Here is a 16,661-nt window from a genome sequence, read left to right as displayed (position 1 = left end):
TCCAGAGAAAAATCTGTTTATTTTATCTATACAGAAATGATGCAATGTGCATCTTGAAGGGGATGAATGTGAGACAAAAATACTTTGGTACATTTCAATTTCCAAGTAGCCCCAGCAGCAAGGTACTATAGTGGGTCCTGCATATGCTTTAGGAAAACAGTTCCTTTAGATTTTGTATTTTACAAGGCCATTGATTCATTATAATAATCATGCTTTAATTTATCATTGCATACTTAAGAAGTGTAACAAGGGATCATAACGATTCCATCCATCTGTTGTCTATATCCACTTTGTCCAATGCAGGGTCATAGGAGGGGAAGTGTAACCAAGCTGTTGCAGGGGAGACGTAGGGTACACAGGTCACCAGTCAATTGCATATACAACCACTCAAACCTAGAGAGACTGTACAATGCCGATTAAATTAATATGCATGTTTCTGGACTGTGGGAGGGAGCTGGAGTACCCAGAGAGAACCCACACATGCACGGGGAGAACTTCATAGCGAAAGGTTCTAGCCAAGGTTCCAACCAGGAACCTTCTTTCTGTGAGGCTTGTTGTTATCCAAACATAGCACTATGCCACCGTGCAGCTCACTCATGCCATCCACTCATCCATCAAGGCTGGATTATCCAATGGGCCTTGTGGACATGACCCAGGGAACCACGCCCACCTTGGGCCCACGTAAAGGAAAAACGTCTGATCAGAGGCTCCGCTTGACAACAGTCGTACAGGCAAATGCTTGGGCCCCCCAGCCAGATGGGGGCCACCGAGGGCCGGCCAACCATGAATCACTACAGAGCAGTGACAATGTGGAGAGTTTGCAACAGTGGTCGACCAGTGGAGAAGTCCCTAAAGGGGCCCCACATACACCTCTCGGTCTTCCCGCTAGTAGCGGTGCCTGTTAAGTAAACAAACATGTGAGAGTGGGTTTATCAAAATGAAGAGAAGTTTTCTGCCTGTCAATGAGAAAACTGTTAAGCTAAGAATGCTGGTGTATAGAATAATTCTGATAGTGCACTACTACAGTTTATGGATGGAAGTGCAGTTTGTAGGTGGTGTTTATAATTTTCCCCCAGATGTGTTGAATAGCCTTTATGTTTCTGAAAACTGCATTTATTTATGTTCTGTTATCCTAAAAATGTCTTAATGCAAGCTTCACCACATAGTTTCGCTGCTAAAGAACATTCAAAAGTTGCATTTAAGCAATTTAACACTTTAACAGCAAAACCATTTTATATGATATTAATATATTAAAAGGATACAAAATCATAATATAAGGGAGATGAATGCTGGTTGGAGGGCCCCCTGTGAAATTTTGCGTAGGGCCCCAAGAGACTCTAGAATCACTGATGATAACAAGAGTTATGAAGAGAGAATAACGAGGAGATCTTCAGACAAACACAGACGCAGCCAATGAAGAGTGGGAGAGGAAAAAAAAGCCGAAAAAAAATCACCTGCAAAGAGGACGAAGACTGAAGCCCTTACAGACAGAGCTGAGGGGCTACAGCTGTATGTGTGAGGACAACCAACATGCAACACAGTTCTATTGTCCTAGTCAAAAAGAAAAACAAATCTCTGGCAGCTTTTCATTATTTTCCGTTTAATATCAGGTACATCAAAGTTTTAGTTAAGCTATCTTTGCTGGTTCCACCCTTTTATCACAAAAAGAGAAATGGAAGGAAAAGGTGGAGAGACAGATACAGAGAGGCAGCCCTGAAAAGCTGAGGATCAAAAGTACACCAGAAGACAGAAGAGGAAGACAGAGACAAGAAAGAAACAGCAGGTATGTACATCAGCCAATAAGTTTCATCACAGTGTCTAGTGTCTTGATATTGTTGCTGCCAGCTAAGAAATATAGTTTTAAAATAATGTGGTGTAAATCCTGTATGATGGAAAATATACACAATATCCTTTAGATTGACTGGGGGGCCCTTTCAACATTCTGTGCCCAGGGGCCTCTGAATTTTTAATCCAGCCCTGATAATAATTGATATTTAGAAAACCCATTAGTGAGCATTTAGCAAAATAATGAATCCATGATTGTGATCAGATGTTATACAGTAAAAAATTGTTACAAAAAGGCGTAAGTGATTTACAAACAATTCACATTCTACATTATAAATATAACTGAACATAATAAACGGTAAAGTGGTATTTCTGTCGAGCATGCCTGCTACTGAAATGAGCACAATGGAGAAAGCTGTCAGGTTGTTTAGAAAAAAGTAACATTTTAATGTAATGTTCTCACAGATCCCACTAATAATTATAAATCAGAGTATTTGATGTCATATCTCTACTCTTTTTAACCATTGACTTAGCAAGGAGACAACTAGATATTCTATATCAAAAGTTACTATATCAAAAAAGTTAGAAGCTAAAAATATTTACTCCTGAAATGTGTTACAAATGTAAGTGCAATACCTTGCACAATAAAAACAAATACTACAATAAAGGTGAAACGACTTATAAAGTGCAGAGAGGTTTCAATAAATGCACTGGGGCTGACTATAGTAGTCACACAGGCAGTGTACAAATACTCTAAAAATGCCACTTCCCTTTTCTCCTTACTTTTTTCTTTCTTAGCTGTTTTTTTTTTTTATTTTATTTTTTTCAATTTACTATTGTCTAAACTGTTGTTTTATGACAAATCTTTGAATGAATTTTCACAGTATTTGACAAAGGCCTTGTCAAGATGTAACTGAAAGGATGTTAAGCAAGATTAACGCTACACATCGTGTTGCCACTTAATATGTTACGGATATGTAGTCAAAGAGTCGTCACATCTGCCATAAACAGAGGTACATTCATTTTCACTGTGGTATAAGAAACGACAAGAAGAAATGAGAAATTTACTGGGGCGACAAGATCATGTGAGGCTGTTTAGAGGTTTCCTATCTTTCTCATGGTTAATTGACTATTTTGTTAACTGAATTTTTGAGAAGTGATTATTAGTTTTTCCCTTCTGTCACATCAAAACATAGCAAATTCCTCATCTCTCCAGAATCAACAGAAAGGTAGTAAACATTGAACATGTTCTATCTAAAAATACTGCCTAAACTGAGATCAGTGCCAGCTACAGCAACAACAATTGTAACATTAACAATATCAATAGAGTAAAAAAAATTACAAGAGAAAGAAAATTACAATAATATATATATATATATCTCTTAATAGAAATCAAACCAAAGTCTCCCTAAAATGCATATATTTGACAATGTAAACCTACCCTTATCAAAGTTAGCAAATATAATAACACAGAAAGCACATCAATCTTATTCCTCTCACAGAGAGCGCTCACATCATTGTTTCCACAATGGTGTGGGTGGGCTTGATCAAGCCATTGTTCCCATTTGGGTCCAGGGGCTGTGTCAGCTCGCTGCACTTCAGATTGTACTCTTTCGGGCGAGAGCTCACGCCTGACTTCGCCGGTGCTGCCACTGCTTTGATCCTCTGAGGGAAGAAATGAAACATTAGGCTAATGATCTTTAGAAAACGGCACTAGTTAAGACATAAAATGTCAGTTATAAAGTTTGAAATGGCAGACATCTGGAGTGCATGTGCAAGGATCCGAGCCATGTTAATTTAATACTATGTGAGAAGTTTTGATGGACACAGCAAGGACTCTTTAGCAAAGGAATGCCTGAGTTTGTTCAGAAACTCAATTTGCAAGTAGCATTTGATAGTGTAATGTGTCAGCAGGTTTTCAAGGGAAATCCACCTATCTCATTTAAATGTGTTCACTTCAGGCAAAACAAAAGAAAAACTATACTTAAAGCATCAAAATTGAGGCTTGAGAATGACACTTCTTTTTTAAGTTAGTGAGGTTATCATTTGGTCTCAATCTGGTTGATATTTAGGGTACATTTTTATCTTTATCTCTAAAGAAATGCTGTACCAGCTCACCTCAATCAGAGGACCCTCAGACTGCAAGATCTTGATGACCATCACCATGGGGATGCAGATCATGGAGGCCAAGGCCAAACACCAGCCCAGGCCAATGGCCCAGTCAGGGTATTCATAAACCTTATTATAGGTCAAGGGCTTGTACTTCACCAGGGAAAAGACAAAGCAGCCCTGAAAAACAAACACATGCTACGTTTAGTGCTTTCCCTATGACCTGGAAAGTTCATCTATCCCCATTTGTCACATGTCATCACCAAATTCAGCACCACCTCTACCCTACAATAAAATAACCCTCTGATCTCTCACCATGCAGAGGACAGGAGTGATAATAGTCCAGCTCCATTTCATCCATGGGTTTGGTCTGTAGCCAATCATATCCTCAACTGCGTCATAGAAATTGTCAGCTCCTATCAAACACAAAGAGAAAAAAACAAAGTGAGTACATGCTGTATGTTTCTGCCAAATAATGTCCACTGAACATTGTTTCTAATTGTAGACCAACCTTCAAATCTACCTGCGTAGATTCACAGGTTTATCAGTCCTTATCTGCATTAACTGAAGATTGCTGCATATCTTCCCACAAGTAATGGCTTAATCTCAGTAGGTCAGTACTTATCTTTCTAGACTGAATTTAGTTTTAGTTTTAGTTTAGTAATTTAATGTGATGTGTATTATACTTGGATAATGTTCGTTTTATTTCTTTGTTTGTGGTAATTTTACATTTTAAATTTGTTAATTAATTCTGTTTCTAATAAGTTTTTTAAGTGATTAATGGGCCAAATTTCTTAGAAGTAAACAAAAAAAAATGAAAGCAGCTACAATATATCTATAGTAATAACAGTAGAGAAATGCCTCAAAAGATTTAGGACTTTTCCTCTTAGAACTGTTAGAAATGTCCTTTTTTTGTTTTTTTGTTTGGTTTTGTTTTGTAAAAGGCTCTTTAACCAAAATCTTGCACTTTGCAACTCAATTATCAGTGTTTGACCCCACAAGGGATACCACCTCCAAAAGTTAGGTGCCTGTAAGTTGTGGAACAGAGCCTCCATTCTACAACCACAAAAAGTCACCAAAAAGAGCTTCTGTGGGTTTCAGCCATGAAAGCTTTTAACACTAAAATGCAACACTGGCTTTCATTTAATTTAAGTCTTTTCTGTTTGGGTTTCTATTTTCGTTTCATCAATAATAAATTCATCAATAATATAATCTGGTGGGAGGCAGCTCCGTACGTCCAATCACCTGCCAGGGGCCGTCTCTGTCCCCATCTCCACACAACCCCGACACAGCACTGCAGTTAAACTTATTTATTACTGACCTGTAAAACACCCACAGCTTTGTTTGCCTCCATAGAGATCTTTTGGGCTTTTCTATCCAACTATTGTGAATGTTAACTTAAAATAATACAGATACAGTTGTTTCCACTTACCATAAACCCAGGCTACTGCAATGCATTCAAAGAATGCAACCCACAAAAGGCACACACCACTGGCTGCATAGTAGTCAAAGAGCTGAAACACATACATGCCACCCTGGAAGAGAGAAAAGACAAAAAGCTCCACTAATTATCTCTTCTAGGTGTGTGGCAAGAATAAAAGTCAGAGATAGGAGGGGACATAAAGTAGATTTTGAAAGTAGGACACAAGAATACTGGCATTCAACCAATAAAGGCAGAGTTCAACAGGTGCCGAGATGTCATTGAAGCTTGGTTAACTGCTAAATGGAAAACAGCATTCCAAATCTTTCCATTCACACATGCAGGATGTGGCCACTGAATGTTGTAGGAAGCCTTATTTGGTTATAACAATGCAGCAGCAAACAGGCATGGAAAATTTGTGCTGTGATCTCTGTGGTAGATTCAAAGACACACAGTCTCCTTTCCTTTTCTAAACACAATAAGCAGCAAAAGTAAGAGTGCAGAGACTCTGTGAAGTGAGTGCTGGTGAACTTACTTTCGTTACCATGGCAAGTCCCAGGAGATAGCTTATGAAACACATCACTGCTATGAAGATTTCTCTGCGGTAACCCTTCCTGAGGACGGATGGATAGAGATCCACAATAGAGGTGATCTGTCCTTCCACTTCAACAAACTGTGGGGACAAAAGCAACTATTAAGTTCTCAGTGTAAAAAAAGCAGCTCTTGTTTTGTCTCCACAAGCCAGTGATTAGAGAATGAGAGCTGTCTTTGTTAGACAGTAATGAGAATTTAAACAAGGCTTCTCTCTGCAACACTGGTTTGTTGCTAGCAAACCAAAAACAAAACGACAGCAATTCACTGTCTCCTTGTCTAACTCTTTTGCTCCCATTGCGTCTCCTCATTGCTTCGCAAACAACATAAAATATAAAAAAGTTATGAAAAAGCTCCTTGCATTAAATTGCAGTATTCTGATGCACAAAAGAACATGCTTCTTTGTTGCGCAATACCAAACAAAAACCCCTTATATAACAGTGGTATGTATGTGCAAACAACATAAACAATATATGGCCTTCAGGGTTATAAATCTGCATGAAATTTATGGTCAGAAAATGCATTCACCCACACAAACGCACAGACAAACAAAAACTGGCCTCATTTCTCTCATGGAAATAGCTTCACTTGCATGAGCATTTACATGTACTCAAATTTAGAGCATCGGCCTGATCTTGGCTGAGATGGGTAGCTGGCCATGTGCAGGACTGACTTAGTACAGGGGTAGAATTACACTTGGAGGCAGGAAATGTGATATAGCTGGAGAATCCCTTGGGGAGTGCACTTGTGTTTTGTCTACTTAGATTATCTTGTCTTAATCAAAGCTCTGCTTTATATCAAAGCTACATGGCTTGTTTGCAGCCTAACAAAACTTTTACAAATCAAATGCTTAGCAAACATCTGCCTTATGGGAATTCAACATAATGCTCACGCAGTGAAGTCAAGCATGCTAGTAAAATGCTTTTGTTGGAACAGGTTGCTGTTCTTGTTCTGTCAGTAATCCTATACCCTGAGGTAGTTAGATACAGATCAGAGAGATACTGTATGTGTTTTACACATTAGAGCTGGCAGAAGCCAAAAAACCACCCACTGGACCTGGGTGGAGTCTGGCTAAAGTTAAACAGTGACTGTAAAAACACTGACCTGACTATCAAGGCCCAGAAGCAGCAGCATGATGAAGAAGAGGATTGCCCACAGGGTTGGGAGTGGCATCATGGACACTGCTTTAGGGTAGGCAATAAAGGCCAAACCAGGACCTGAAGGGGAAAAACAGAGTGGGGATGGGGAGAAGGGGCAGAGGACATGATTAACAATTCTATCTGATGTCAGCTTGGACGACAAACAAAGGCAGTCAGAAAAATATGTCTAATGAATCAGGTTATATATATCCACTGTGGCCAAAAAGAAACATATGAGAGGACTCTCACGTTTATTCTTTGTTGGCCATAATTACATAGTAGGCACAATAAAATATAATAATAATTTTCATACTAATGCTGTCCTGTATGTATTAACATGCAGGTCAAACATTAAAAACAGCAATTAGCATATACATAGTACAAAACATAATATGCATAACATATCTATAACTTCACATACTATTGTTTTAGCTTCATTATATATCACAGGAATATACATCCACCACTTCAAAGTTTTGACAGTTTATCAAATAGTTACATCCCTTTCCCAAATCCCATCAAATCACCTTTACTTCTGAACATTAGTTCATCTGCATGTTACTAAAAACCCTTAATATCTGTAAAATACCATGCTCAATGTTGGTACTTACTGTGAGAAGTGACAATAAGCCTAATTTAGCATAGTCTACACAAAGAGGACCACTTCAGCAGGATATATTAAGAGCATCAGACACAGAGTCAGCAATTGAACCTCAATTAAACAGTTAAGCAAAACAGCAGCTCTTTCCTCTAAAAAGAGAAAAGCATGTTTTCATTTATTCAATTTGGTTTAATTTGGAATGTGTAACATGCCATTGGAATAGCATTAAAACATAGCAGAAGTTTAGGTTAACAGAGTAAGCATACTAAAACAAGTTGCATATCCTTCATATTCCACATAGAAAATACAAGAAGACAGCAACAGAACCGGTGGCCTCCACCTCAAGAGATCCACAGCTGGTGAACTGAACTGGATTTTCCATACAGTGCTGCTGGTAATATCTTCTCACGATGCAGATTCACATAAATAGGGCCAGTGTTCTTAGTAATGTCCCTCATCAGAAAGATATGGAGCCACTAAATGACATCAACAGGCTGATTGTGTGGCATGTGGACACCTGGTGCCACTGAACCAGGTACCTGTAGTAATGATGAAGGACTGTTACAGGAGCTCTTTAAACACAGTTGACCAATGCCATGTTATCTGACGTCAGAAAATGGAAAAAAAAATGTTACCCACAATTCACTTTGTTTCAGGCTTTAATTCAAGGAGTGTGCAATTGCCGATATCTCTACTTTTCAGCTTCATTGTGTCCGATACTGAGAGAAAACACTTCATCTCCTTTAAGTTCTCTAAAAAAAATTGTTTCCAATTGTCTTTGTTTTTTTTTTTTTGTTTGTTTTGTTTGGTTTTTTTTTTTCCTTTTTTTGTGGCAGCAGCACCCACCATCACTGCTGCCATCACCTTGGACCCTCGTACCTGACTCTGCCACATCGGCAATGTCCACCCCTTGCTCTTGTGCCATGAAGCCCAGGACGGAAAATATTGCGAAGCCAGACACAAAACTGGTACCGCTGTTGAGGCCTCCCAGCAGCAAACAGTCCCTATGTCACACATATGTCATGGAGGTTGTTAATGAATACAGGTGGAACTAACGTTCCCATTTTCTTTTCACGCAACCGTCTCTGACACGAGTTGCTGTCACTACTACAGTCCCACTCCCCCCAGTGGAAACACAACTCACCTGTAGCAGTTGTACTTGTATTTGTTGTAGCTCCCCAGTGACGTCATGGCTCCCAGACAAATGGCATATGAGAAGAAAATCTGAGTACCCGCATCAATCCAAACCTGATGAGTCAGAAGTGATCAAGACAATGAGGTAAAGCTCTGTAGAGGTCATGTTAATGTCTCATGTTACCATTATTAAGATAAACTCCATGAAAAAAAAAGGTGCAGCTGTGGTTATAGGTGAAATATAAAGGAATTTTTTTTGGTCTTTGGACTTATTTCTATGTAAATGCCTTGGCACAAATTTTTCGGTTAAAAATCAAAAGAATGTGACATGTAAGGTAGCTACCAAATGCTTCTTTTCCACCCCTACAAGAGGGCCAACATCAGCTTCAAAACAGAGCCGCTATCATCAACAGATGACCAACTCCCAGCTTAATGCAGACAAAGTGTTTATCAGGGGAAAGCTAGGATAGAAGCTGGACTGGGTATTTGGAACAGCTGACATGATTTGGGGTTTTTGTTTTGTTTGTAATTATCTGTCATTCAGCACCTAAGTTAACTTCCTGTTTTTCACTTTGCATCTGCTTTTCTGTTGTTCATTGCATTTCGTTTTGCTTCCCATGATCACCTTCCACATACCGGTATTTTGTTTGTTAATTGCTACTCACCTGTGTTCAATTTGTTCAATAAATCTTTTAGTAATTAAACTTAATTTTGTTTGCTGTGGCATTTGCCAGATGATTCATGTTCCGGTCTTTTGTTACTTGTTCCGCTCCTTATGCTGCCAATTCGTTATTATTCTTGGATTTATGTTTGTTTGGACTTTGATATGTTCCTGCTCCTGCAGCATTTTGTGTTTCTTGTCTGTGAGTTTTATTATAGCTCCTTTAGTTTTATCTGGCTGTTTCCTGCCTGTTGCCTGATATTGGATTCAGCCATTATAACACTGCTGAAAGCCACAGGATGCTGTCTGCAGTTGACTGCAAACAGTGTCATTAACAATGAGGTCATTGTTTTGTTTAGTTTAACAAAAGCCATGCTTAAAGCATCTAACCAATGAGATACAACACTGATTGAAGTATGATTTTAAAACTGTTTAAACACTGTGGGGTCTCATTGTTCTGGTCTTTATGCAAGATAGGATCATTTACGAGGCCTCTACTTGCAGCTTGACACTTAGAATAACAGTCAGACTTACAAATGTTCTTTTGAATATACATTTCATCAAACAATTAAATAAATAGACAAAAATCTTACTATGTCAACAGTATAAAATGGGCTGGGATTGATAGCTTTGATCTTACCTCTGGGTCCTGGAGTCGAGTCAGGTTAGGGTAAAGATAAAACTTGATCCCTTCAGCAGCCCCAGGCAGGGTCACACCACGTACCAGTAGTATAATTAGCATCACAAATGGGAAAGTTGCAGTTATGTACACCACCTAGACAAGACAAAGAAATTATTAGCCAAACATTATCTAATCAGGAGATTTATGAGTGGGATATATGTTGTTTTTTTTTTATATATAGTCTAATTTCTAAATGCTTGACAAAACAAATGATTATTCTTTAAAACAGTGATAACTGTTTTATGTGTGTCTTTGATGACTGAATGTTTGTTTATGGTATTGTCTCTTACCTAAGACCATTTTCTATCCTAAGTGATAGATAACAAAGTTTTCTAATTGGAATTAAGAGTTCCTGTCACACAAAGAGTACCTTTCACATACGTGTGTGCCGATGTAATGTGAAGCAATTACATTGTTCAAGCATTTCCTGAACTGATATCTGGTTAAACATTAGATCCTTTTAAGGCACTAATGTGACAGAAGTAAACCTTCCATTAGGGGAAATAAAGCTTCAAATGGTCTTAACAGGGTTAATCATTTTCCTCACAGAGTTGCTCATGTTGACAGAGACCCAGTTTCTGTCCCGCTAACAAAGACGAGGCAAAAGAGCAGCCCATGAGTTGACAGTCAACAGTGTGGCTGGCCAAAGAGTAACTCCTAGGACAATGTGGAGGTCTGTGCCTCTAAATTAACAACATTAACCTTGTTTCCAAGAATGTGAGTTTTGTCTGTGCAATAGTGTTTTCTCCCTGGGAGGAATAAAGAGTAAAAGCCAAACAGCATCAAGGCAACACAACAAGTACAGGATGTAGCTATATCTCAGAACTCACTTTCCCAGTGGACTTGACTCCTTTCCAGATGCAGAAGAAGCAGATAATCCAAACTGCCAGGAGACACACAGCTAAGTCCCACTTGAGAGGTCCTATGTCTTCAATCCCAGTGGAGATACTCAGGACGTTGCGTCTGCAGAGGAAACACAGTACAACATTTTAACGGCCCATTTAACACAAATGGTCATATTTTACATTTTTAAAAACACAAAAGTTTGCAGGTCAATTTTGGACCATATACACAAAAGGCCAAATTAGAGTACATTAATGAAAATCAAACGGGCACATGCTTTTGATTTGTCATTGGAAAAATAACAAAACAGCACTTTGAAACTTGAAAACAGCATGAACACCTCAAACTTATAAGCGTTTGCTGCAGCACAGGTTGATTCGAAACATATCAAAAAGCAGATGAAAAAATTACATTTTTAGTTAGTATTTTCTTCCAGTGATGACTAAGAGCTGCATCTAACATTGGAAAAGTGCAGCAAAAATAAAGTTTGTGATAATCTGCTGGAAACGTAGAACTTTAGAAGAGTAAACAGTACTGTACAGGAATGTGCCTGGCCAAACACGTTTACACAAGCGAGATAAAGAGGCTGTGTTACTTAAGTGTATGCATGTGTGTGTACGCAGGCATGCTGTCAGTGAAAACTCACTCCCAGAACTCTGTGACAGGGGAGGTAAAGTTAGTAGCATTAGCTGCCAGCCAGAGGGTCTTGTTCTTGCGGACTGTGTCCTCTATACAGTGCTCAGTGTTCCAGGGCTGCTTGCATTTTGCCCAAGGGAGCTCAGGCTGGAAGCACTGAAAGAGGTAGTAGAGTCCCCATGCCAAGATCACGATGTAGTAAATGTTCAGAAGAGATACAATCACGATGGAGGCATAGCCGATACCTGCAGACAAGGCAAGAAGGCAGAAAAAATTAAACACTTTACACTAACTTTAAAGTTAGAAAGCTTAAACCTGCAGATTTTAAACAGAAATTTCACACCTTGACCACAGCAGAAACTTCTCTGCATACAAGCAGCCTTTTACAGAAAAAAAATTCACCAGATGCTAAACTAAATTACGCTAAACCAGATGCTAACACTTTTTTGCCTCCTATTGCTGTACTGTGTTGTCCAGCTCTGTCTCTCAGTCATTCATTGCAAACTTCTAGTGATCAAAAACACCTAAGAGTGTACTAATGAATAATCAAAACAGGAAATCAAAACTATGAGCTACAAGACTGCAAAGCTCTGTAATGCTGTGACTCATCACTACGGGTAGCTCTTTTCACACACAATTCATTTTTTATATAAAATTAATCATTATATCCAGATGATCAACAGTGTGTCATTATACAGTTGTACTTGATACAGAGTAGGTTGACCACACCCAAACACACCTGGCTATGATACTGAGTAATCTGAGGTGAGTTTTATCTAAGCTTTAAAAGTAGGCTATAACAACTGACTCAAAAAGGTCACCAGCTTGACTGGACTTTCAACTGTTATAATGTCCTTGGTGTATTCATGTTATTTTTAGATGACTTTGACACAAACTCAAACACAGAAATCCCTGGTACTCTTCTACCACTCCAGAGTATTTTTAAACTCATCATCTCCGTCACCCCCACCTCCTCATTCCTACATTCCATACACAAACTGACCGAGAAGTCAGTGCAGTGACAGTGTGTGTGTGTGTGTGTGTGTGTGTAGATTTAACTGTGTGCTGGTGACCTGTGAGGAAAGTGGTGGATTCACTGTGAGGTTTGGGAAACAGGGGAGGTCTGTAATGAGCCAGTTTGTGGACTTGCAGATGGCAGGTGAAAGCCTCAGCGCTCTTTGAATGGCAACGTCCATTAGCAGTTGATAGAGTTGAGATGCTGCAAAGTTTCCTCTCTTTTTCATGTGACTTCCCCTGTGTGAACATGAGTAAGGGTGTCGTGGCAGCTGCTGCGGGGGCAGTGTCCCAGTGCTTGTCTACAACTGTCACTCAAATGTAAATGGGGGTATGTGAAGGCAATGAGAGACCCAGGAGTGTCTACTGACTGTAATGATGCTTTTCCTAAGGACATGCAGTATTTTTTATTCTCCCATGAGCTAAACAAAACGAGTGGATCCACATGGCATAAACAAAGATAAGTAACTTCATGTTTTTGTTTTGTTTTTTTGTTGCCCCTTAGTGTGTTTCCATGGCAACCAAGAACTCCATTATACTCACCATAATGAAACTAAAGGGCAACTTTTTGCTTTGACGCATGTTCATGTATGTGGTGTTTGTAGTCATTTATCTATGTTTACACAAATGTGTGTGTGTATTACAGTATGTGTGAGTCTTTATTGATATAAACAAGATTGTCAGCTTTGCACCATTATTTATTCTTTTTGACCCAACCTAAATCAGACTAACTACACCTGAGGAGGCAAAGAGGGCACATCTCTGCAGAGCAGAAAGACGAATGCTGGACTGAAACAGGAAAATCAGGCTTTTACACAACATTAAATATTAAGTGGCGTTGCCAGAGAAGATTTGTGCCATGGTGCAGAGCTTCAGTTTATCTTTCTGTGAGTGGAAATGCATGTTTAAGTGTTTCAACTGACCAGTAAAAATGGGGCAGAGCTTGGCCCAGCAGGTGATCCCTCCTTCAGAGGTGTACTGCCCCAGTGCAACCTCCAGGAAGAACACAGGTAGGCCACCCCCAAACAGGAAGATGAAGTAAGGGATGAGAAACGCACCTTGGGGATGCACATAGGAAAAATGTTGGAGTAAGACGTCTTCCTGTTAGATTGCAGTTTTTAATTTGACAATGGGATGCGTTTCTCTGGCTTACCTCCACCATTTTTATAACAAAGATAAGGGAAGCGCCACACATTTCCTAATCCAACAAAGCCGCCGGCCACGGACAGGACAAAGTCGAGCTTACTAGCCCACTTCTCCCTCTGAGGGGCCTTTCCTTCAGCTTCATCTTCAGGTCGGGTGCCAGGGCTCTTCCCTGGTGAGGGCTTGAGGGTGTCCTTATGAAAGTCCTTCAGGCATTGGAGCTTCTCTTTTTGTGCCATGCTGTTGACAGCAAAAAAATAAAAGAAAATTAACATGTAAGGTTGAGAGACAGACAGAGGTGAGAGGGATAACGCACAGACACAGAGGAGCATTAGTGAGATAATACTTTGTCCTGACTGTGTTTCAGCTTGCTGCGTGAGCACCTGATATACAGCACAATGCTGTTAATCTTGCTAATCTGAGCAACTGATGTATAGAGGTCATTCAGACTAAAGAAATGTTTAGGAAGCTTATTTGCATTGAAACAAAAAACAGAAGTGAGTTGGGGAGTGTTGTCATATAATGCAAATACATTAATTTGTTATTCTGAGTAATAAGGAGCAATCAAACTGGGAAAATATTTAACATGTTTCCTAAAACAGAATCTAAAACAGAATCCAAATCAAACTTGTGCATGTTAAAATCAATGTCCTTTTTTTCCAGCAGCATCTTAGGGCAGATCTGCTCAGAGTGGGGTCACATTGTGACTGAAGGAAAAAGAAGAGATTATAAAGATCTTAAAGATCTAACCTGAAGAGGGGCAACAGTTTTTTTCCTAGTTATTATTATTTTTTTTATTTTTATTTTTTATTTATTTTATTTTCACTGTTATAAGTGATTCAGGCTGGGTTAAACCAAATTCAGGAAGAAGCATGTATTCTCTACACTTCAAAGGTGGGGGCTGTTCTCAGAAAGCTACAACAGCTTAAGTTCACTTGAGTGTTTACACTGTAAACTGTCTTACCAAGAAAGACAGGATTTGTTATTACAGACCAGTATATCCTATTTCCACTCAAGAGCCAAAGATGAGAAAAGAAACCTTAATGTCACAGGAATAACTGTATAAGGCATGCCAAGACTGAATATAACAGAAACTCTCAGCAGACATAAATTAAAAATCAGAGAAAGGACAATGAGGAGGTTTAATGTGGAAGGTTATTTGTAAAATGGTAGAGAAGGGTCTCCCGTTGTTTAAAGTTCCTCTCAAAGAGAGAAGAAGTTGGCAGAGAAACGCCATATACTTCCCTTTAACTCTTTCAGTCAACAAAATTAGTGAATACACAGCAGTTCAGACAAAAAGAAATGTGACAGGGATTAATCGGAATGGACAAAGAAAGCTCTATGAACACTTTGACAAATGATATTAAGAAAGTACTGAAGTTAAAAACAGAATAATAATTACTGCAGTTATGATAAAGAACTAAACCACTCAGGAATGGGCCTTGACCTGCACCTTAACCTCACATTCCCACTAGGAACTTTGTGTCTCTTCACTTAATTGGTGCCCTGTCCACACTGTGTCCCATCATTTTGTAGGATTTCTCCCTTCCTGTTGTGCCTGACAAGTCAATTCAAACTGCTTTCCATTCTCAAACCTGCTTACGTAACTGGATCAGTCCTTGCACACTCTGTTTCTCATCCTGTTTCTCTCTCTCTCTATCCCTTTCAAACCTTTTACTCTCATCTGCTCAGTGTATGAGCCTTCACCTGCCTAACTTGGCTCTAGGAAGCTGCCAGGTAACGAATTAGTGGAAACTGGCCACGTGATTCATCCAAGATATACTTCAGAAGAGATTCCTTCGCTGTATCAAAGGAAAACAAGCTCAACTTGCTTCAAGCAGTGATTAATATGAATCCCTGCTTCTTTCTCCCGACTATATGAATCATTCAAGACAACAATAAAGCCTGTTTGCAGTTATTTTATTTATGTATTTAAGCTGCATAAAATACATAACACTGTTTTTATTAATATCTAAATCTATCCAAAGAGACAAATCTGACTGAACACATGAAAATCAGTTTTTTAAGCAATTCAGAAAAACTTACATTTCCTTCATGGCTGCGACTATGTATAGTGTCCTTCTCTCTCAGCTGTCACCATTCCTCTGTACTGAATGCCTTTATGCAGACACGGGTCACAAGAAGTGGAGCTGACAGCAGGGCCCGCCCCTTGGCTAAAGACAATTAAATCCAAAGTGGAGATTGGATGTAGCTCAGCTGTGACAGACAACTCAGGTACCAACGTTGGAGACTGTAAATTTCCACTTCTCACTACAGCCTGCCCACAAACATACACACAGCCAAGTGGTGGGGGATGAGTGAGTGTCACACAAGCAACAAGCACACACGCACTTCTTATTCATGTTGGAGACACAGAGGACATTTCAGAGGAGGAAGAAGGCAGAGCTGTGCCTTTACTGAGGGTGGACCTTGATTTATGATTTCTTACAAAAGGATGAACTGGGGGTTTTATTGCTTATTATAAATATTCAAACAATACTAAAATATAAAACTCAGTTTCATAATTAGCTTCAAAGCAAAAGTACTGAAGAAACTATTTTCATCCAACTGCATGCAAGAACCATTTTTAGTACAGAACTTTTTTTTTTATAAATCCTGTAATGTTTGCTTCATTATCTATGAAATGTAAACGAGCACAGTATCAGCTTCTAACAAACCCTAATATGGTAATGTATCTTCTCTGCTTGTGCATGGTTTGTTAAGTTCCCAGTGACTGCTCTCAGAGCTCACAATGGCAGCACAGATGCTGCTGGAACGCAGCTGTCAATTAACAACTGGGGGATTCCTTTGTAGGATTGGCAAGGTTAAATGACAGCTAATGACAAGCTGTCAGTCAAACATCAAACGCCTTTAACTTCTATTAGCTTTGTAAATTCATAATC

The 16,661-nt window shown here is 39.2% G+C and overlaps 1 protein-coding gene across 1 annotated transcript; it reads right to left on the bottom strand.

Moving 5' to 3' along the window:
* LOC121651642 (sodium- and chloride-dependent taurine transporter-like) lies at positions 1–15,997 on the bottom strand. The gene is made up of 15 exons (XM_042003994.1): positions 15,805–15,997; positions 13,769–13,998; positions 13,539–13,673; positions 11,612–11,846; positions 10,953–11,085; positions 10,081–10,215; positions 8,790–8,893; positions 8,525–8,649; positions 7,010–7,122; positions 5,850–5,987; positions 5,327–5,429; positions 4,210–4,310; positions 3,904–4,074; positions 3,299–3,450; positions 1–898 (listed from the first exon to the last, which is right to left on the bottom strand). The coding sequence occupies exons 1-15, from the start codon at positions 15,813–15,815 to the stop codon at positions 886–888; spliced, it is 1,899 nt and encodes a 632-aa protein (XP_041859928.1). The 5' UTR covers positions 15,816–15,997; the 3' UTR covers positions 1–885.
* Positions 15,998–16,661: the final 664 nt, after the last annotated feature.

This window comes from Melanotaenia boesemani, chromosome 13 (genome assembly GCF_017639745.1).
Source record: "Melanotaenia boesemani isolate fMelBoe1 chromosome 13, fMelBoe1.pri, whole genome shotgun sequence".
NCBI lineage: Eukaryota > Metazoa > Chordata > Actinopteri > Atheriniformes > Melanotaeniidae > Melanotaenia > Melanotaenia boesemani.
This window is presented reverse-complemented; position numbering and strand designations above follow the sequence as displayed.